This window comes from Myotis yumanensis, unplaced genomic scaffold (genome assembly GCF_028538775.1).
Source record: "Myotis yumanensis isolate MYYU_CA2020_CCGP unplaced genomic scaffold, mMyoYum1.0.hap1 SCAF_11, whole genome shotgun sequence".
Classification (NCBI taxonomy): domain Eukaryota; kingdom Metazoa; phylum Chordata; class Mammalia; order Chiroptera; family Vespertilionidae; genus Myotis; species Myotis yumanensis.
This window is the reverse complement of record NW_027223762.1, coordinates 1208676-1230554: the sequence shown is the minus strand read 5'-3', so window position 1 is coordinate 1230554 and position 21879 is coordinate 1208676. Positions and strand designations below refer to the sequence as shown.

At 61.3% G+C, this 21879-nt stretch overlaps 1 protein-coding gene across 4 annotated transcripts in view; it reads right to left on the bottom strand.

The window, feature by feature from the left end:
* Positions 1–18451: 18451 nt before the first annotated feature.
* The window catches only part of RNF144A (ring finger protein 144A), a 43284-nt gene continuing 39856 nt past the window's right edge, over positions 18452–21879 (bottom strand). For all 4 annotated transcript variants that reach the window (XM_070428640.1, XM_070428639.1, XM_070428641.1 and 1 more), the window contains exon 8: positions 18452–21491. In XM_070428640.1, coding sequence (XP_070284741.1) covers positions 21360–21491 — 132 coding nt within the window. In that variant the 3' untranslated portion in view covers positions 18452–21359. The remainder of the gene's footprint in view (positions 21492–21879) is intronic.

The following is a 21879-nucleotide window of genomic DNA, read 5'->3' as shown; positions in this document are numbered from 1 at the left end:
GTAGTCACGACCGAGGAGGATCTGAGGGAGATTATTTTAAACTGAATAAAAGTTGGCAGAAATCTGTCCTAAGGAAGGTATGGAATATTGACGACATATGGCGATTTACTAATTAGAGAAAAACAGGCCGCGCTTTCCCTGCGAGGTGGAACTTAAATGGTGCAAAGAATTAACTGGATTGAATCGATGGTGAAAGCCTCAGACTTGGAGCTTCTGTCGTTATTACAGTCCGATTCCCCGGGACCAGCCACCGTCAGGCCAGAGAAGGAGCCGTCTTTCAGGTGCGTTCACATCGAGCTCGTGAACATGGATACACTCGGAACTACTTGGCCAACCCACGAAATTCACAAACAGAACATGGGTTCTAAAAACAGGATTTCTTGTCAATACCCCTTTAAATGAACATTTTACATAAAAAAAATTCATTGCCCGGCCGGCACGACTCAGTGGTTGAGCGTCTACCTATGAACCAGGAGGTCACAGTTTGATTCCCGGTCAGGGCACAGGCCCGGGTTGTGGGCTCGATCCTCAGTGTGGGGCGTGCAGGAGGCAGCCAATCCATGATTCTCTCTCATCGTTGATGTTTCTCTCTCTCTCTATCTCTCTCCCCCTCTCCCTTCCTCTCTGAGATCAATAAAAATAAAGAAAGAACTGTGATTGCTTGAAGGATTAGTTCTGCTACCCAGTGAAATGTTTTAAATTAAATGCCTACAAATACGTAGGGAGTTGAGTAGCTCCTGACCGGGGAATGCTCTGTCTGTGAAGCCCCGGATCTTGAATCCGTCCCTGCTGACATGCGGTTGACTTGGTATGAGGTGGCCCCGTGAGTCCTTCCAGTGTAAAAGAAAACGTCGGTAACGTTATATGCAAATGTGCTCACGTGGCAGCTTAATGAAACACAGACTCACACGGCTTATCTGCTTCTCAGAAGCTCACCCAGAGCCCGCCGTCTCTGTCCGGAGGCAGGCACCGTGCGCCCTAATTTAGTTCTTGGCTTTTTAACAACTAATACTCATTGCACACAGACAGGCACGGTCCGTGCATATGTATACGTGCAGCCTGCCTGTCGGCTGTGTTTCATTTAACGGTATCTTCCTCTTTGGGGCGTTATTTTATTTCTGATCCTGCGAGGCGACACGCGGTCAGCCTGGGACCGCGGCCGAGGGTGGGGCAGTAGCCAGCGCTCTTCTCCCCGGGGAGTGGGACCCTGGCTCCCTGATAACCTCCCGGCACACCTGGAGTTGGCGTCTACGTGACTGAGTTCCTTCTATCCCCGCGGAATCCCTTCTCCGCATTTTCTGAAACTGCCGCCGCCGTCCCTCCATTTCCGAGCCGAGCAGCGACGGCCTGGTCCCCGCGCTGGGCCCTCCTCCGGGGGAATTTATACGTTTCCCTTCGGTGTCTTCAGAGCCGTTTCTCAGCCCGCAGCAGCCCGGCAGGAGCACTTCACCCAGGAATCCACTTTCTTCTCCCTCATCTCTCAGATTAAGTCCTGGCTGATGTGGCTCAGTGGTTGAGCATCGGCCCGCAGATTGAAGGGTCCCGAGTTCGGGTTCCGGGTTCAATTCTTGGTCAAGGGCACAGGCCCTGGTCGCGGGCTGGATCCCCAGTGGGGGGCGTGCAGGAGGCAGCCCATCCATGATTCTCTCTCATCACTGATGTTTCTCTCTCTCCCTTTCCCTTCCTCTCTGACGTCAATAAAAACACATTTCTTTAAAAAATCATGCCCCCTGCACTCCTCCTCAATAACGGCGTGACAAATGCAGGAAGGAGGGCGGCCCCGCACCCCAGCTCTGCCCAGCGACAAGGACACGGCTGGCGAGGGAGCGGATGCTATTCCGAGGATTAGTAATCCTCGCGGCCCCACGTGCAGGAGCGTGGAAGCCACGCGGCGTGACTCACCAGGGCCACGCTGGTCCACGGCTCACAGGGCTGCTGCGTGCCGGCTCCTTTGAAGAGAAGATGTGACAGGAGTCATCGCTGCTGTGACGTTAGAAACCCCTTCACGGCGCCCATCCCTCCCCCCTCCCTCCCACCCCTCCCTCCACATCCAGAGGGATTCTTACCGTCCAAAGGTTCCAGAGCCCAACGCGTGTTGCACATTTCACCCATGAAGTACAGACGAAGGTGCAAGGCCTCCGTCCCCTCAGTCCCCTCAGGGGTGCTCTCTTCTTAGAAATGGAACAAGGACAAACACGGAAACAGAAGCCAGATCGGACAAGAAGCCGATCTCCCGATCTCCCGGCACCGCCTCAGCCACCCGCACCGAGGCAAGGCCACTTCCCTGCACCTGTCACATCCCTCCCTCCCCCCGCCCCCCCAGGTGGGGCCGGCGCAGGGGAGAGGAGCCGTCCTGGCTGTGGCTTCGCACTGACATCTGCGATGCCGTGTGGCTTCTTGGTCCCCGACCGGTCCTGGCAGCCAGGCCCTCCCGGAGGCCAAGAGCCCCGTCCGCCTGATGCTGGCGCGGTGGCCGCCCGCCCAGGTGTGTGCTCCTGGCAGCGACGGGGCCTGGGCCGCGGGCCCGCGGGCTGCATCTGCTCCGCCTGGGCCGCACCTGAGCGCAGATGGGCCTGCAGCTGCAGGCGGCACAGATGGCGCAGGCACTACCTGCGCGGCCGTCTGATCGCGCTGCGGGGACGCGTGTGCGGGGAGTGGCAGACGACAGACATTTCAATAATCAGGCGACAACACGGGCCGATCCCTTCCCACCGGGAGGAAACGAGCCTCCCTGAGCGAGACGAGCCTGAGGACCAAGGAGGAGGAATGAGCCCAGTTCCTTCGGCGGAAGCTGGAAGGCCAAGGATCGACACAGAGACGGGGCTACACACAGTCCCAGAGGGCGCGGGAGGCCAGGGTCCCAGAGCTGCTTATTACCGTTTCTTTTTAAAATATGTATGTATATTTTATTGATTTTTTACAGAGAGGAAGGGAGAGGGATAGTGAGTTAGAAACATCGATCAGCTGCCTCCTGCACGCCCCCCCTGGGGATGTGCCCACAACCCAGGGTTTACAGATGAGGATCCTGAGCCCAGGGACGTCAATAGACTGGATCGCGTCCTCCAGCTGATGGTGGGCAAAGCAGAAGCAGGGAGAACATGCTCTTGGTTAGTCAGACGGGGTGACGTCTCCTCTGAAAGGCCCCCGGTTTGTTTATGCCTTTGAACACGTTAGGGACGTTTTCCCAACACATTTCACATCCTGATGTTGAATCCATTAGGGGAACCAGGTTTGTGTCTAATGAGATGCCGTTTAAAGAGAAATTGAAGTGTTTGTTTCAAATAGTGATAACAGAGGAGTTTTTGTGCATCTCTTCGTATCTGGTTACTGCAAATAAGATACCATGTGATGGAAGCAGTTCCCACAATTCAACAGGAAGGGTTTCAATGCCTGGTTTGGAAAGAGAAATGGTGTCCTTCAGTGTTGGGGAGATATTACTGTGACTGGATTGGATAGTACCAGTCCCATCAGCATGGGACCTTCTGGTCCACAAAAGTCCTCTCCTCCTTATGATGGCGATGATGACGGTGATGATTATGGTGTTGGTAATGATGGTGATGGTGATGATAGTGATGATGGTGATGGTGATGATGGTGTTGGTGATGATGGTGATGGTGATGATGGTGATGGTGATGATGGTGATGGTGATGGTGATGGTAATGATGATGGTGATGGTGATGGTGGTGATGGTGGTGATGGTGGTGATGATAATGGTGGTGATGGTGATGTTGATGATGATGGTGATGATGATGGTGATGATGATGGTGATGTTGATGGTGGTGAGGGTGGTGATGATGATGATGGTGCTGATGATAATGGTGGTGATGGTGATATGGATGGTGGTGAGGGTGATGATGGTGATGTTGATGGTGGTGAGGGTGGTGATGATGGTGATGGTGATGATGGTGATGGTGATGGTGATGATGGTGATGTTGGTGATGATGATGGTGATGTTGATGGTGATGATGATGATGATGGTGGTGATGGTGATATGGATGGTGGTGATGGTGATGATGGTAATGATGGTGATGCTGACAGTGGTGATGATAAATTATTATTGGGTGACATACATGGTTCTGAGTTCTTTTCACTGGGATCTTGTTCAATTGGACTACCATTATTATTCCCACTTTATAGATTAATCTGCGTTTTAGGTTCTATGATCTCCCTACAACCCCGTTGAGGTTTGGGTCTCACTTAAGCAAAGAATACCAGGAAGTCTATACCCATGTTGGCTATTATTTGAGTAAAAATAGAGGAAAGTCTAGGAGTTTCAAGGAAGACACCTTACAAGGAGCATTTATTCTGACAATTCTACTTGCTAACAGAGCTTCCCAGTTAGGGCGGACGGTGGGTAACATAACAAAGCCACGCCCCTCCTCCGTCAGGGGCAGGTGACCATGTGAGGTGAGGACATGGAGGCTGGTGGAGACACCGGCCACGCGGGCCGTTCATTGACTCTGAGGAAACGATGGACCCAGAGATGTGAATTGTTATAAAACGTGAGCACTGATGTGTTTATAAGAAAACGGTGACTTTGGCCCTCAATAGTTCATGACTGTTCTTTGATTTTAAAAAGAAAAGATGGAAGTTGGGAGCTAAATTTTATTGAAGGTTGGTTTTTATATTTTGTATTGATTTCAGAGAGGAAAGGTGAGTGAAAGAGAGGCAGAAACATCAATGATGAGAGAGAATCACTGATCGGCTGCCTCCTGCACGCCCCACACTGGGGATCGAGGCCACAACCCGGGCGTGTGCCCTGACCAGGAATTGAATAGTGACCTCCTGGGTCATAGGTTGATGCTCAACCACTGAGCCACGCCGACCGGGCCTGACTGCCCCCTTTTAGACAAGAAGTTCCAAGAAAACATCCCAATCAGAACAGAGGCTCCACAGCGCGGTGGTCTGGACGGCTCGGCTGGTTCACATTTGGGGGACAGAGTGGAGGGAGGAGAGGAGGCTCCCCCTGCACCCCGGGCATCACCCCACGTCACACAGATGCACTTCATGTCCCATTCCTCAGAACTTAGCCACGTGGCCACTTGGCGCTGAGAGAGGCCGGGAAGCGAGGCGTTGGCACCGGAACACCGACTCTTGGGGTTCTGTCGCAGGAGCGGGGAGAATGGGGCGCAGGAGCGGGGAGAATGGGGCACAGGAGCGGGGAGAATGGGGCGCAGGATCCTTGCCTGGCTTTCTGTCTCCACAACCACTTCCTCAGCCAACGACTCGAATTGTCTTCTGCAACAAAGATAGGATTCTGGAGTCTTAAAACGGACACCCTCTCACCGCGATGTCACAGGAGCAAAACACAGCAGAACACAAACACGGAAAGGGCAGATAAACAATAACGTGACGAGCCTGGCGCAGAGCGGACACAGGACCCGCTCCGTCCCGGCCTCCATCCGGCCCACAGCAGCCTCACCGCACACAGTGGCCTCACCGCACACACACACAGCGGCCTCCCTGCACACAGCAGCCTCCCCGCACACAGCCCTGCTCTGCCGATTCCCGTGAAACCGCAGGGGGGACGGCGTCACGGGAACATCAGCGCCAGCCGGGCCAGGAGAGGCGGTGCTGGCTGAGCGGCCGCTGCGCCCTGGCCGGGGAGGGAGGGGGTCAGCCCGGAGCCCCCGCCCTCAGCTCCCCGCGCGTCTCCGAAGCTGCCCTGGCACGGGCTCCGTCACGCGTGAATGGGGATGGATGACAGAGTGTCTGCCACGCGGGCGTCATATGTGCCGCAGGGCAGGGGGCTGGGGTGGGAGTGTGAGGGGCCATCTGTCACCCGAGCGAAGACGCTCCAGCCTCGCTCCACCCGATGCCGATGCCGGGCAGCCTGGTTCTCAACTCGAAAGAAAAATAACTGGGGCCGTGGCCAGGGAGAGGCAGCCCTACCCCCATGCCGTTCCCCACGCCCCCTCCTCCCCCACCGTCCCCGCAGGAAGGCTCCTTGGCGCAGTCTCCTGCCTGCCACCCAGAGCTAGCGGCTCAGATGCATCGGAGGCCGAGGCCGGGGCTCATGCCTGGGCTCCAGGGGACTCGGGAGGGGGGGGGGGGGGGGCACAGAGTCTGGGACCAGGTCACACCCAGGCCTGTCCCTGCCTCTCCGCCAGCCCTGCCCTGGAGACCTGCCCAGGGCCGCCTGCCCTGACCCCAGGGCTCGACACGCCGCCCCTCTGAGCTCTGAGCGAGGGTCCTGCCCTCCATTGGTAGGCACCGTCCTGCGTGGGTCGCTGCTTCTGCACGCCAGGGCAGCCGGCCCCTGAGTTCCCGCCCAGGCTCCGCTCTCCCAAGCCCGCGGCCCGTGCGGGGCGGGCACCGGCGCCTCAGAAGGCGGCCTGGGGGGCTGCAGCCCCCGCACTTGCCACCTGCCGCCTCCCTGTGGTCACACAGGGCGCGGGGCCACCACGGGCAGCCCTGGTTCCGGGGTCCCCCGCCCCACCCGGTGCCTCCCGCAGCTGGAGACGGCCAGGCCCGGGTGGCACTGGGTCAGCCCAGAGGCCCCTCCTCGCAGTTTCCTCAGCACCAGCCGCTGGGGCGCTCATGGAGCCGGGGTTCAGGGTCAGTGGCTGACGAGGAGGCTCAGGCTGAGAGACGTTTGCCGCCCAGAGCCAGGCCCTGCTGCACAGCTAGGCCCAGCTGAGCCCCCCTAGGTCTCCAGGCCCCGAGCCCACCTCTCAGCGACCCCGAGGGGCCTCCCCCCGCCTCCCCCTCCCGGCACAGGTCCCAGGCTGCAGCGGACCCGGCTCTGTGATTTGCACAGGACGCTGCATCCATAGCTGGGCTTTGCGGCTGAATTGGGGGCCGAGGGGAAGGCGTGGCCGCCATCCGTGTGGACTGGAAAGTGCGCCCCGAGACGCGGAAGAGCTCCTCAGATCTGAGGGGGACGGGGACCCGCTTTGGCCCGTGGGGGGTGGCCCCTGGGTGTGACTGAGCCCCGATGGCCCGGGCCCTAAGACAGGGGTGGGCAAACTTTTTGACTCGAGGGCCACATGGGTTCTTAATCTGGACCGGAGGCCAGAACAAAAGCATGGATGGAGTGTTTGTGTGAACTAATATAAATTCAAAGTAAACATCATTACATAAAAGGGTACGGTCTTTTTTTTTTTTTTAGTTTTATTCATTTCAAACGGGCCGGATCCGGCCCGCGGGCCGTAGTTTGCCCACGGCTGCCCTAAGAGGACTCGCTGCCAGGAGGCCCCTGCTGCTCAGTGAGGTGCTGCGGCTAAGTGGAAAGGGGTACGCTTTCCTCTGAGGGTCTCACACCTTCCCCATCCGATCCCTCAGCGACGGCCACCAGGATGGGCGGACACCCAGGACAGGGACCTGCAGGCTCAGTCCCTAGTGGGGGGCGTGCAGGAGGCAGCTGATCAGTGATTCTCTCATCATTGATGTTACTCTCTCTCTTCCTCTCCCTTCCTCTCTGAAATCAATAAAAATGTATTTTTAAAAATTATAATATATATGCATATATGTAGTATTATGTGTCTAATATACTGTTATTGTACACTAGAGGCCGGGTGCACAAATTCGTGCACCAGTGGGGTCCCTTGGTCTGGCCTGCGAGATCAGGCCGAAACCAGCTCTCCGACATCCCCCGAGGGGTCCCCGATTGCAAGAGGGCACAGGCCAGGCCGAGGGACCCCACTGGTGCACCATCAGGGCTGGGGAGGGACACGGGAGGTTGGCCAGCTGGGAGGGACCATGGGAGGGCTCCAGGGCGTGTCCAGCCCTTCTCACTCAGTCCCAGTTGGCTGAACCCCAGCTGCAAGCTAACCTACTGGTTGGAGTATCTGCCCCCTGGTGGCCAGTGCACAACATAGCAAGCGATTGAGTGTCCTTAGCATATCATTAGCATATTACACTTTGATTGGTTGAACGGCCGACCGGACACTTAGCATATTAGGCTTTTATTATATGGATGCTTCACACACACACACACACACACACACACACACACATATATAGACATGAAGCCATGACCAACATCACACCTGGCACGGGGCAGGCATTCCAGTCTGGTTTCCCTTTATTCCTTCAACCTGAGGACATCCTGAAAGATGAACAGCACACCCAGCCGCTGGATTCTGTCCGACAAGCCACCTTCAAACGGCTCTCAGGTGTCCCCTGGGGGCAGGGGGGGGGGGGGTGCAGCCTGTGCCCCGGACGCAAGAGGGACAGCTCTCGGGTGTTCGCTGGAGGAGGGGTGTGGGGGGGCAGCCTGTGCCCCGGACGCAGGAGGGATGCCTCTCGGGTGTCCCCTGGGGGCGGGGGGCGGGGTGCAGCCTGTGCCCTGGACGCAGGAGGGATGGCTCTCAGGTGTTCCCTGGGGGCAGGGGGGCGGGGTGCAGCCTGTGCCCTGGACTCAGGAGGGATGCCTCTCGGGTGTTCCCTGGGGGCGGGAGGGGGGGGGGGCAGCCTGTGCCCCGGACGCAGGAGGGATGCCTCTCGGGTGTCCCCTGGAGGAGGGGGGGTTGCAGCCTGTGCCCCGGACGCAGGAGGGACGGCTCTCGGGTGTTCCCTGGGGGCGGGGGGCGGGGGGTGCAGCCTGTGCCCCGGACGCAGGAGGGACGCCTCTCGGGTGTCCCCTGGGGGCGGGGGGGGCAGCCTGTGCCCCGGACGCGGGAGAGAAGGCTCCACAGCAGGAGGCATGGCAGGCAGCAGGCGGCGTGCTGGCTTTCCTGCAAATACACACTCACTTGGCGGCCTTCCCTCCTCCTCACGGCAAGAAAGGAGGAGACGTGTGAGAGCTCGTTGCACCCCAAGTCCTTCCTGGCGCCTTCCTGTTGCACGGGCATCGCACCAGCCAGAGGACCTGCGTCCTCCTCCCTCGGCTTCTCTTGCAAACACTCCTCGTGCCTCCCTGTGTCCCTGTGGGTCAGTGCTCAGCCCAGCAGGCCTCGGGCGAGAGGAGCTCCAGCCGGTGCAGGGCCACCCCACCCACAGGGATGCAAAGTCTCCGTCAGCGCCATCATGCCGTCATGCGACCGTCGCCGTAAAGCGTCGCTGGGCCTCGGGCTGCCACGCAGAGCTTGGCGAGTCCCGTGTCAGCATCCGCCCGCCGCCCGTTCCTGTGTGACGTGGGGCTCCCCCGCCGGAGTGGAGCCCGTGTGAGGAGCTCGCTGGTTCCCAGCTGCGGACACTTCGACAACCTCTCATACTGCAGAACAAAGTTGCGAAAAGTTCTGAATTCGGGCCAGGACACTCCCCGGCAGAGGGCGGGCTCGCTGTTCGATGTCGGTCCACCGGAGACCGGCCCATCGGGGAAGGAATTCCCTCCTTTCTCTGCACCGGAGGCTGACATGGAACGTGTTGGAAAGAGCCATCATGGCCGGGGACTGCTGGGGATCTCCCAGCTCCAAGCGGCGTGCTTCCCTCCAAAGCTGGCAACGCGGGCTGCTCTGAGGTCACCGGGATGCGCTCTGGACCGGGGGAGGCGAGTTATCCCGAAAGCCCTGAGCCATCCCCGCACTGATTGTCTTCAGAGGCTCCGTGGAGGGTGGCGCCGTGTTGCCAGAAAACGCCATTTCTGCAGAGTTTTCCCGGGCCGGCCCGGGGCTCGGCCCATGTGTCTCCCGTTAGCGGCAGCTCCGGGCTGGATGGATGCGGTTTGCTCCAAACTCCCTGCGGGGACCAGGGTCCATGAGAGCGTGGCGCCACCTGCTGGCCAACCCTCCGAAGCTCCCTTCCCTTTCTCCGAGGACGGCCTGGCACAGGCTCTGCAAAGATGATGTTTCTCGGGGACCTTCGGGCTTTCGGAGCCGGCGGGTGGGGATCAGCAGGATAGGACGTGATGGGAGCATTTCCCCTGCAGCTCCGGGAGGGATCGTGCTTCCGTGTCCGCCCTGGGGCTCCGTGACTTCGCAGCAAACGCACGGGAGCGTGTGTGTTCCTCCTCTGTCGGACGGAGCCGCCCCTGGAAGCATTTCCCTCCGACCTCCCTTCCGGGCCATCCCGCAGGGAGCCCATCCCCGCCTGGGCACCGGCTGTGAGAGCCAAGCTGGTGAGAACGGCCCAGGAGCCAGGACAAGCCTGCCTCACCCTCTCCGCCACCATGGAGAGATGCAGACAGCGGAACACTAGCCCCGGCGGGTGTGGCTCAGTGGGTAGAGCGTCGGCCAGCGGGCTGATGGGTCCCGGGTTCGATTCCGATCAAGGGCATGTACCTCGGTTGCAGGCTCCATCCCCCGCCCTGGTCGGGGAGCAGCAGGAGGCAACCCATCGATGTGTCTCTCACATGGATGTTTCTCTCTCCGTCTCTCCCCCTCCCTTCTGCTCTAAAAAATCAATGAAAAAATCCTCAGGTGAAAGTTAACCAAAAAATAAAGCCATTTACACATGAAACGTTCCTTGTGTCCAGAGCCCGGGAGGAGCCCACAGACTTCGCTCTCACACAGTGAGGCTCCCTCAGGACACAGCAGGCTGGGCAGCCCAGGACCTGGCCGTCCCCTGGCCTCACCGGCCCCTCGGCCGGGACTCCTGCCCCAAAGTGACCGGCCCGTGGGAACCCGGGGCGCATGGCTCTGTCCCCTCCATGGAAACCAGACAAAGCCAACGAGAGCAAAGTGCGATTCCGGGGCAGCGAGCACTCCCCTCGCCTCCCTCGCAACCGTGCCACACAGGTCGCGGCCTGGCCAGGAGCGGGAGTGACTCTGAGTATTTCTTTTTTCTTCCTTTTTTAAAAAAATTGATTTCTGGGAGGAAGGGAGGGGGAGAGAGAGAGAGAAACACCAACGATGAGAGGGAATCATGGATCGGCTGCCTCCTGCAGGCCCCACACTGGGGATGGAGCCCACAGCCTGGCCTGGTTCATAGGTGGATGCTCAGCCATTGAGCCACGCCTGCCGGCCAGCGACTCTGAGGATTTCTGCTCCTGGGTCTGCCCAGGACACCGCCTTCTCATCACGCTCAGCCTAACGAAGCCGGCGAGCAGCCACGGTGGGAGGAGCCTGCCCGGCCGCCGGTGCCTGAGGAGGAGGCTGGGGAAGAGGGTGTGTAGATGGGGGGTGGAGGGGAGCCGACCTGTCGATTTAATTAAACAGCAGGTGCAAAAATCAGGTCCTGTGGCTCCGCTGGGCCCCGTGCGAGGAGGACAAGCAGACCATGATTCTAATAGGAATGCATTTGCATACATTTGCATACATTTGCATCTCGCTGCCTAGGTTGCTCAGCCACTTTGGGTTTTATTTCTGAGACGCGGAATCAGGCTGGAGGGCATGGCTTCTGTCTAGGCCAGTGGTTCTCCACCTTGGCTGCACATTAGAATCACCTGGGAATCTTTTTAAAATCCTGATTTCTGGGCCTCGTCCTCCGGAAATTCTGTTTCTTTGTTACTCATGTTGTGGCCCCACCCCATAACAAAGAAACAGAATTTCTGGAGGGTGAGGCCCAGAAATCAGGATTTTTAAAAGATTCCCAGGGGATTCTAATGTGCAGCCCAGGTTGAGAACCACTGGTTTAGATGGTGCAGGGATCACAGGACGGCGCTGGTGCTGGCAGGGACCGTGGACCGGGACCGAGGGCCGAGATTCCGGGTGCACCCTGGGCAAGACCGGCGCCCGGCTGACACCCAGAGAAAAACCCAAAGAGGGAGGGAGGGAGGGAGAGAGGGAGAGAGAGAAAGGTGGGGGCAGGGGAGACTGCAGGGCGAGGCGGACACACACCCGGAGGGTGGCCGTGTCTTAGCCAGCGATCCCTCCTGGAGGAGAGAGAGGAGGAGAGGACAGAGGACCGCACCTGTCCCCTGGGAAGGGCAGTCAGGGCCCCACCAACCCTGAGCGGGAGGCTGGCCCCACCCGTCCCATTCCCTGGCCCCCGGCACCCTCCATCGGGCACAGGGCTCCCCCAGCTGTGCCTGTCCCTCCGGTGCGGAATCCTGCTCCTGGGAGATGAAGATCAAGTTCTAGCTCCGAGGCAGCGCCGATCGGGGGGAGCTCGAGGGGCAGCAGGCGGCGTTCAGGGGTTCAGGGCGCAGAGAGCGTTCAGGGGTGACTCTCACCGGCCGCCCCCTTCCCGGCTGGTTCCCAGTAAGACGGGTGGGGGGCGCCCCCAGGGCAGGGCAGGAAAACAGGAAGATGGAAAACGGGTTTAAAGCCCAGCTTTTATTTATTTTTTAAATTTATCTTTATTGTTGAAAATATTACAGACGCCCCCTTTTTTCCCGTTGACCCCTCCACCCCACACCCGCCTCCCAGGCCTCGCCGCCCTGCTGTCTGTGCCCATGGGCTCTGCATATGTGCATCCCAGTTCCCGTAAAGCCCAGCCGTTAGAAAGGCGGCTCAGCCCGGCCGGCGGGGCTCAGGGGCTGAGCGTCAACCTATGAACCAGGGGGTCAGGGTTCGAGTCCCGGTCAGGGCACAAGCCCGGGTTGCGGGCTCAGTTCCCAGTGTGGGTGTGCAGGAGGCAGCCGATCCATGGTTCTCATCACTGATGCTTCGCTCTCTCCCTCCCCCCTCCTCTCTGAAATCAGTGGAAATACATTTTTAAAAAGAAGGAATGGGTGTCTTTAACCCAGCAATGGGGGTCCTTTAAGCCAGCGGTCGCCAACCTTTCAGACCTCAGGGGCCACCAGGGCTCCGCGGACCTCCGGTCCGACCGCTGCTCTAGGCAATGCCCCACCTGACGCTGGGCCGGCTCCGCTCAGCTCTGTGGTTGGACCAGGAGGCAGCGGCCACAGGTCCCTTCGCCCCTGGAAAGCCAGGAGGGGGCAGGGGCCGCCCCAGCTCCGGGCCCGCGTGCTGCGATGCTGATGCCTCCATCATGTTTCCACACAGACAGAGCCAACGTGTGCAAATACTTTATCAAAACACGTCTTTAAAAACCGCGTGAAATGAAAGCTGTTCCCCGGATTGATGTTTCAAAAGCTCCCTCGACTGCTCTGCTACAGATGTTCGCGAGATGACGGGAGGCAAAGTGGGCTCAGCTCATGCCGGGCGCGGGCGAGCCGGCCGCTGGGGGAGCCGGCCGCGGGCGAGCCGGGGGTTGCGCTCAGAAAGAGGCACAGGCCCACCCCACAGCCCTGCCCCCCACAGCCCTCCCCGCCCCCCCCACAGCCCTGTCCCCCCACAGCCCTGCCCCCCACAGCCCTGCCTTCATCCCAGGCGCACAAGCAGCAGGGCCCCTGCCGTCTGGAGAAGCCCCATAGGAGCAGCACCTGTGGACTGAGTGGGATCAGGTGTGTGCTCAGGTAAACATCATGCGCTCAGGAGGCCCTGCTCGCACACCTGCTCGCACACGCACACCCACACCCACACCCACACCCCCAGCCCAGGGGCGGCCCGACGACCGCAGTTGAGTAAACATCCTGCCGGAACCCCCTTCAAAGAGGCCCCGGCCCCTTGCTGACCCCGAAAGCTGGGTGCATGGAGGACACTCGGGCCAGGGGTCTGGGAGGCTGAGGGCGCCAGCTCTGAGGCAGCCAGGCCCAGGCTCCGCTGCCCGCGAGCTGCATGGACCCCGCGTGGGCCAGAAGGGGCCGTGCCCACGTGCCCAGCGCAGGGAGGCAGCGCGGCGGCCTCGCACCCTCAGAGGCTGGAGGAGCCACAGAGGAGGGTCTGAGATGCAAACCTCCCGTGAGCCTTTCGGAAAGGGTGCCGCTGTCCCGCTCCTGCGACTCAGCGAACGTTAGGTTTTTGGACACGGTGGCGGGAGTCATGGCAGCAGCGACCAAACCCCTCAGCCCTGGCGTCCCCCGGTGGGGCCTCGTTCCTGAACCTCGTCACGGCTCTACCAGGTCCGAGCCGGTGTCCCGGTTCCCGTAACAGGAGGCGCCGCTACACAAAGCCACGCAGCCACGGCCACGCTCTTTGCCCTGTGGCCACGGCAGCCCCGAGGGGCTGCTCCCAACACCCCCGAATCAGCACTGAAGAGACAAAAACTAAAGTTGGTCGTGGACACATAGGAACACACAGCAAAGGAGTCACCCGCTTCACGCGTGACGTAAGGACAGCAGACAACACGGCACAACACGGCAGGCGAGTGAAACCCCCCAGGTCCCTCTGGGCCACCGCAAACCCGGGGCGCCGGGCCCAGGGTCACCGACCTGCCCTGCCGGTCTGACTTGTGCTCAGGCCAGAGCAAAGCCTCCCTCACAACCAAGGAGGTGAAATGGTCTGACAGCGTTAGAAACGCTCAGATACTAGAAGTCAGAATTAGCAAGAAGACCGTCCCGCACGCCTTTCAGAAGGAACGTTTTAAAACTCCCCTAACAGCCCCGGTCACAGAAAACATGGAGACCTCGACGGGGAAAATGCAAAACTTGTGGCTGCAGTAACTCGCCCACCTGAGAGCCGGCCACGCCGGGCGAGCGCCGGGGAGACTCTGCCACGGACCCTCACACCGTGAGCACCCACAGGCGCCGGCCACTGGTCCACACAGAAAGCGGGGAGACAATAAAAGTGAGGGGAGCAGCCGCGCGAAAGAATTAAGGGAAAGGCAGGCGTCACTGACTCCGAAACGGGGAGGGAAACGGATTAATAAGCCAAGAGCTGGGTTTAAATGTCCAAGAGCAACAAGGCCACCTGGACGCAGGGGGGAGGGGCCCAGGTGGGGGGAGGGTACCTGTGCATCGCCCGCTGCTGCCCCAGGTCCCCGTGCTGCCAGTGTGACCGCAGGCCCAGGCCGCCGCACAGAGGGACGCGGCTCCGCTGGGGGGTGGGGGGCCTAGGCTCCGCCCTTGGGATTGGGCTCAGCTGCTGGGACCAGGTTGGGCTGTTGGGCTGGGCTCCTCGGAACCAGGCTCCGCCCTGCAGGACGGGGTCTGCCTCCTCCGGGTAAGGCTTGGCCCTTCGCCGCCAGGCACTTCCCTCCCCAGCAGCCCAGGAACCTCAGGTGTCTCCCCGCCAGTCCAGGGGCCAGAACTCTTTCTAAAGCAGCCGACTCACCTGTCCCTCCCTACGCAGAGCCATCCAGGCTCCGAGGCGTGCAGAGCGCCGTCCCTGCCCTAGCCCGGCACAGGCGGGTCTCCCACACCCTCCCCGGAGGGAGGGCTCGGCGGCTCGGCTGCTGCCCTAGTTGCTTCCAAGACGCCCTGGGAGCCATAATGCGCTTCTCTCTCCAGCGAGACCTGGGCCCTGGGAGGTCCCCTCGGAGGTGGCGCTGAGTCAGGAAGGTGCCGGAGGGAGAGCAGCGGGCTCAGGCCCAGAGGGGCGGGCCGTGGGCGCAGGGCGACGGTGAGCTGTCAGAGAGGGGCTGGGGGGCCCTGACCCTCAATGTGACCTCATCCCGGGACAAACCGTCGTAGTTCCAGGAGCGACCAGAAGGAGGCGACTTGCTATGAAATTGTGTTCGTCTAGAAACGGCCGCTTTGCCGTCCCAGGGGCCCAGGCATTTCCCCTCCCCCCCCCCCTGGAGCCGCCCTCCCCCCCCTAGAGTCAGCCCCGTCCTCCCCACCTCACCTCCAGGCTGTGCAGGGGGTGGGCAGGTGCCCTGGCTTACATTTGGCAAAAACGGAAGTTTGCTTTGTTGTACCTCCCTCTCTTTTGTCGTCTTCCTCGCCTGCAGCTCCTCCTCGGGGTTTGTAACAACACCCGGTCCAGGGCCCTCCGCCGGCTCATGAACACGCTGACGGCTCCCTTGTCGTTAGTAAAAACATCACATTTCTCTTTTACGTCCTCTGTGCTCCCACCCCGCCGCCCCCCATTAGCTGCTCGGGACAGAAATAGATGCCGCCAGGCGCCTGGCTCTCCTGTCCCGGAAACGCTTCAGAGCCAGGCGGTGGGTGGGTGCCTCTGGGGCTCACGGGGGTCTTCTCGCGGGGCCTTGGGTCCGACGGGGACAGAAACCCAGAGGTTCTCACTAGGACTCCCACCACGGACTCAGGATTCATGTCCGGATTCCGAGCACCAGCAATGACCCCCCCAGTGATCCAAATGTGCCTCCCGCAGCCCATCCCTCATCCCCATCCCGCAGCCCCATCCCTCATCCCCATTCCTCATCCCCATCCCTCAGCCCATCCCTCAGCCCCATCCCTCAGCCCCATCCCCCATCCCCATCCCGCATCCCCATCCCTCATCCCCATCCCTCAGCCCATCCCTCAGCCCCATCCCTCAGCCCCATCCCTCAGCCCCATCCCTCAGCCCATCCCTCATCCCCATCCCTCAGCCCATCCCTCAGCCCCATCCCTCAGCCCCATCCCTCATCCCCATCCCTCAGCCCATCCCTCATCCCCATCCCTCAGCCCATCCCTCAGCCCATCCCTCATCCCCATCCCTCATCCCCATCCCTCATGCCCATCCCCCATCCCCATCCCCCATCCCCATCCCGCATCCCCATCCCTCATCCCCATCCCTCAGCCCCATCCCTCAGCCCATCCCTCAGCCCATCCCTCATCCCCATCCCTCAGCCCATCCCTCAGCCCATCCCTCATCCCCATCCCTCAGCCCCATCCCGCAGCCCATCCTGCATCCCCATCCCTCATCCCCATCCCTCAGCCCATCCCTCATCCCCATCCCCCATCCCCATCCCTCAGCCCATCCCTCAGCCCCATCCCTCATCCTCATCCCTCATCCCCATCCCTCAGCCCATCCTGCATCCCCATCCCGCATCCCCATCCCTCATCCCCATCCCTCAGCCCATCCTGCATCCCCATCCCTCAGCCCCATCCCGCAGCCCACCTCCCAGTTCTAAGAGGGTTTACAGTGTAACCTGTCCCAGCCCCTCTTCCGTCCTAGCGAATGGGGTGCGTGTTCCCCGAGAACTTCGGAGGATGCTAAGGAAGACCAAGGCCGACCACGACCCTGGAGTGACCGCCTTTCTCCAGGCCAACAGGAAGCATCGGGCCCACCCAGCTGTGTCTTCCCAGCAGAGAATGCGCATGGGTTTTAGAAGTCAGTCCCTGTGAGCTCGGAACTTGAGCAAGTCCAAGCATCTGTGTCCCCCAGGCCTAAGGCCCCGCCCACCAGGCCTAAGGCCCCGCCCACCAGGCCTAAGGCCCCGCCCACCAGGTCTGAGGCCCCACCCACCAGGTCTAAGGCCCCGCCCACCAGGTCTAAGGCCCCGCCCACCAGGTCTGAGGCCCTGCCCTGCCAGGTGTAAAGCCCCGCCCCACCCAGTCCCCCCAGGTCTAAGCCCCGCCCACCAGGTCTGAGGCCCTGCCCCCCAGAGGTTCTCACTAGGACCCCCCCCCTCACCACTTCTGCCTCCAGGCCAGCCATCCACAAAGAACAAAAGACGCAGCAGACAGGATTTACAAAAGGAACCTGTATTCCAGCCAAAATATCTTTAAAAAGAAATCCCTCCGAAGGGGACACACCACGTAAGACGCCATAGATTGCAAATATGAATTGAGATCACAAACCACACTGCGTCCGTCGGACCCCGAAGTGCACACACACAGAAGGACCGAGGCTCCGCTATACATCACAGTGCTGGTGGCACACGTTTCGGGGACAAGCACGGCGTGGTTCCGCGTCGCCACCGCATGCCCCACACATGTGTCCGATACGCCACGTGCACAAGCGCAGGCTGCGCCGCGTGCTCTGCACAGGACAGACGCCCTATGGGACGCCAGCAAAGACGGAGGGACAGTCGGGCGGGTGGCAGGCCCCTCCCTCCTGGAGGCTCCTGGGCCGTGGAAGACGGGGTGGCACAGACCGAGGGGGACGGGCCTCAATGCACCTGCAATTCTCAGGCACGCCAGCCCCGGCTCCATTGGGCATTTTTGGCAAAACTGGCCTAAATCTCATTTTCTTTCCATCAGGGCTCGGGGGCGGGATGAGGGATAAACCAGCTTTGGCATTTTTTAACGAGACCTTCATGAAACCTCCACAGGCAGCATGTCTCCCCGGGACGATCGCTCTGCCGTGTGTGAGCACAGGGGGAGGTGCTGATACACGAGCGTCTGAGAAATACAGAGCTCCCCCGGTTCCTGCCGACCCGGATGTTTCCAGGACTGTCGAGGGGCGACGTCCCCGCTCGTGTGTGAGCTAACCCTGAACGTTGGTGATGCAGGTGAACGAAGACCAACTCGCCTGGGAGTGTGTCCTGCCGATCGGACCACCTCCCCCAGGGGCCTTGGAATCTAAACAGAAGTCGGGGTCCGGGTTCTGACCCGGTTTGCGGAGCAGCGTGTGGTAGAGAGAACGTGCTCCCCGTTACGGAGAAGTGGGGAGTGCGGGTTCCGGCAGCCACCCCGGGGGCTGAGGGCGAACTACCCGGACAGGCGTCTGTGCCGAAGGTTCTGCCTGCGCTCAGACCCGACTCGGCCTCTGCTCCTCGGACCCAGGGGAACGAGGCGCCTCCTCTGCAGATGCCAGGCCCGTGGCCCCGGCCGGGAGGGCTCGAGGGCTGAGCTGCGGGACATGCTGGACAGAGCACCGAGGGCCAGGCCGCCCCCCAGCACGCCGGCTTCCAAAGGGCATCAGGTCCGGGGGTCAGCTGGGCCCTCCATCGCCCCCGGGCAGGTCTGGGAGGCTCTTCTGCCCCTCCCCCCCGCCCCACCCTCCCCTCCCCCATGGAAAGGCCTCTACATGGCTGGGCAGGCGTGTGCTCCCCGGGTCAGGGTGAGGCCCGCCCGGGAAAGGCGATGGCATTGTCCCGTGAGACAACTGTGCTGGACAGGGCGGTCCCCCCCACTGGGAGCAGGACGCCCCACATTTCACGGGGATTGACGGAAGGTTAGAACCGGCTGCCTCCATGCCCCGTCTACATGTCCCCTCCAGCCTGGCAGCCGGCGCCCCCGTGGACAGTGCGGTGCTGGGACTGAACGTGTGGGCAGAGGGAGGTGCAGGTCCGGAAGGACCGCGGCCGGGCCGGCTGGTGTCCCTGGGGGGCAGGCGGGGTCGGTTTTGCCATCACCGCAGCGGAGTGAGGCGTGCTCATGCGGGAGTTCCGAGCAGCGGGTGTCCTCTGGCTCCGGCCGCCCCAGAGCCTCTGGTCCCCAGGGGTCCAGCCTGTGCTTGTGAAACCCTCAGTGGCGAAGGCACTGGGCGGCCCAGGCTGGGGACGGGTGGGGCTGCCGTGGGTCCCCCTGGACAGATGGACGGACGGACCCACGGGAAGAAAGCGACCGGCGCGCTCGCCGGGGAATGCCTCCTGGAGGACAGGGTCACCGTACGAAGCCCACAGTGTGCAGCGGGCCCGGCCAGCACAGGCAGGATGGCCCCTGGACCACTGGACACATGGGCATGTCTTAAAGGGCCCTGGCTGGAGAAAGGCGTCACAAACCCCGCGATGAGGCCTCGAGCCCAGGCCCCGGCTCGGTGCCCTCGGATGGCATCGACCTCCGACCCTGGCACCCCCTCACTGCCAGGCCGCAGCCCAGAAGGCGGCCTCAGGCACGTCCTCTGTTAGCGACTGAGGTTTAAACTGCAATGACCAGGGGCGATGTCGACAAGGCCTGGCTCCCTAAGTGGCCGCTGTCTCCGAAAGGAAAGCAGCAGAGGGGACGGTGTGTGACTGCTCTCGCCCACGGAGCGCGGAGACGCACAGGAGACGCATCCACGGCAGCAACCGGGGCCTGAGCTGCACACACACGTCCACGGGACGACGCGAACACCCGTGACACACGGGCCCCCGCAGCACACGCCGGGGTCGCAGCCAGGCCTGTCTCCGCTCAGGCCCCGGGGGAGGTGCATCGGCTGACCCTCCCACAGGTAACGCGTCAGCCTCTGCCTTCCCAGCGGCCGGAAGCCCAAGGTCACCGCAATCCGTGACCCTTTAAAAGCACCAGCTCGCCCGGCCGGCCTGGCTCAGGGGGTGAGCATCGACCTAGGAACCAGGAGGTCACGGTTCCGACTCCTGGTCAGGGCACAGGCCCGGGTTGCGGGTTCCGTCCCCAGTGGGGGGCCTTCAGGAGGCAGCCGGTCCATGATTCCCTCTCATCATGGATGTTTCTCTCTCCCTCTCCCTTCCTCTCTGAAACAAATACAAATATATTTTTAAAAAATGAAAAACAATAATAAAAGCACATGTGGCTTTAAAAGCCCAGTGAACATCAATGCTCCCCACTTTCCGACGTCCATCGATGGGGTCACGTGTCTCACTGGTCCTCCTGCCATGGCGACAGTCACACAGCCCGAGAAGGACAGAGGGTGAGAGCCCCAAGCGCGGCGGCCAGGGAGAGGGAGGGGCCGCGTCCGGGCCGGGAGCTCCGGGGGACCAGGGCGTCTGCAGGAAACCAGGTCCCCGAGAACCCGAAACCCGGGAAGCGCCCCAGCCCCGGGACCGCCGTGGAGGACCAAGGCCCGGTCTCTCCCGACTGTCGGCCCGGAAGGCAGGGGACACACACGTCCCCGGTCTCTCCCGACTGTCGGCCCGGAAGGCAGAGGCGAGTGGCCCGGCCGCGGGGACTTCCCACCAAACCACGCGGAGCAAACGCGCCGTCGCTTCTGAAGACAAGACGTGCGAGACCCGTGCTGCCTGGGGAGGAGGGGCCGGAGCGAACCGGCTCAGCAGAGAGGACAAGAGCCGCAGCTCCGGTCAGCTGCTCGTGGACACACACCTGCTTCTTTCCTTTCCTCGCCGGGGACACCTCTCCATGATTCTTAGAGCGAGGAGGTGGGAGAGGCAGCGAGGGGCACGCCGACATGAGAGACACATCGACTGGCTGCCTCCTGCACGGATCAAGCCTGCAACCGAGGTACCTGCCCTCGACCGGAATCGAACCTGCAGTCCAAGGGCCGACACGCTATCCACTGAGCCACACCGGCCAGGGCCAGGCCTGTCCTTCCAGGAAACGCCACGGTGCAGGGACCACGTCCACCATGGCGCACAGCTCCCGCGTCCAGCGTCCGCCCCCATGGGTTTCAGGAAGGACATGGGGGGCGCGGGAGGCTGTCCACGTCTCCTGGGAGGCGGTGGGCCGGGCATGTCGCTTCGCAACAACTTCTGACGATGCACGAGTCCGAAAGGCGTCGGGCGGCGTGGAGGCACCTGGCCGACTGCTCGCTGCTCCGCGGGAAGGAGGGGCCTCGCTAAACCCATCATGACGACAGCAGGACACGGCATTCCGTGCGAAGGGAGTCACATGCCAGACTTGTCTCGGCCGCGTGGCGCCACCTTGAGGCCAAGGAGGAGACGACATTTGCAAGAGAAGGTCTCCTAGGCAACCAGTGGGCGTCCCTCACCACAGGAGGAAGCTGGCCAGTGCTTCCCCTGCAGCAGCTCCCCTGTGAAGTCCGAGTCTGTGTGATGCGCCCCGCACGCCGGCCCTGCCCCCCATGCCCCCACCCCAGGCCTCGGTGACTCCACTGGGGCCTCAGCAGACGCTCTGACATCGGCCCCCAATCCCGGCACCCACGGGACATTGAAGCTCAATGGGCACATAAGGCAAGAAGGATGTTTAGTGAGAGGGGCGGGGGGGGGGGGGGGGGGAGAGTCCGGCTCCCGGAGGCAGGGGTCTCGCTCCCGGGTCCTGCCTTCCTCTAGGTGGGTAACGGGTCGTCGTCGCCTTTGCTGCACTTGCACTTGCAGCAAAGCACAAAGGGGGTGGCCAGGAGCAGGAAGGGCGAGGCCACCAAGAGCAGGAGCCCAAATCCAGCAAAAATGCCCACGACCTGCAAGAAGGAGACACAAGAGCAGAGGGTCAGGTGGGTGGTCTGTAGGTGCCACACTGAAGTAGAGACACACAGCCACCCATCCAGCCAGCACCCACCACACCTCACCCCCATCCATCCATTATCCGTGCAACATCCATCCACCTGTCATCCATCCATATAGTCATCCACCCATTCTTCCACCCAACCACCCATCCATCTACACATCTATCCATCCATCCATCCATCCATCCTTCCACCCATCCACCTATCTATCCATCATCTACCCATCCATTATCCATGCAACATCCACCCATTCATTCATTTTTATCTCCATCCACTCCTCTCTCTATCCTTCCACCCATCCTCCATCCATCCATCCATCCATCCACCCACCCATCCATCCATA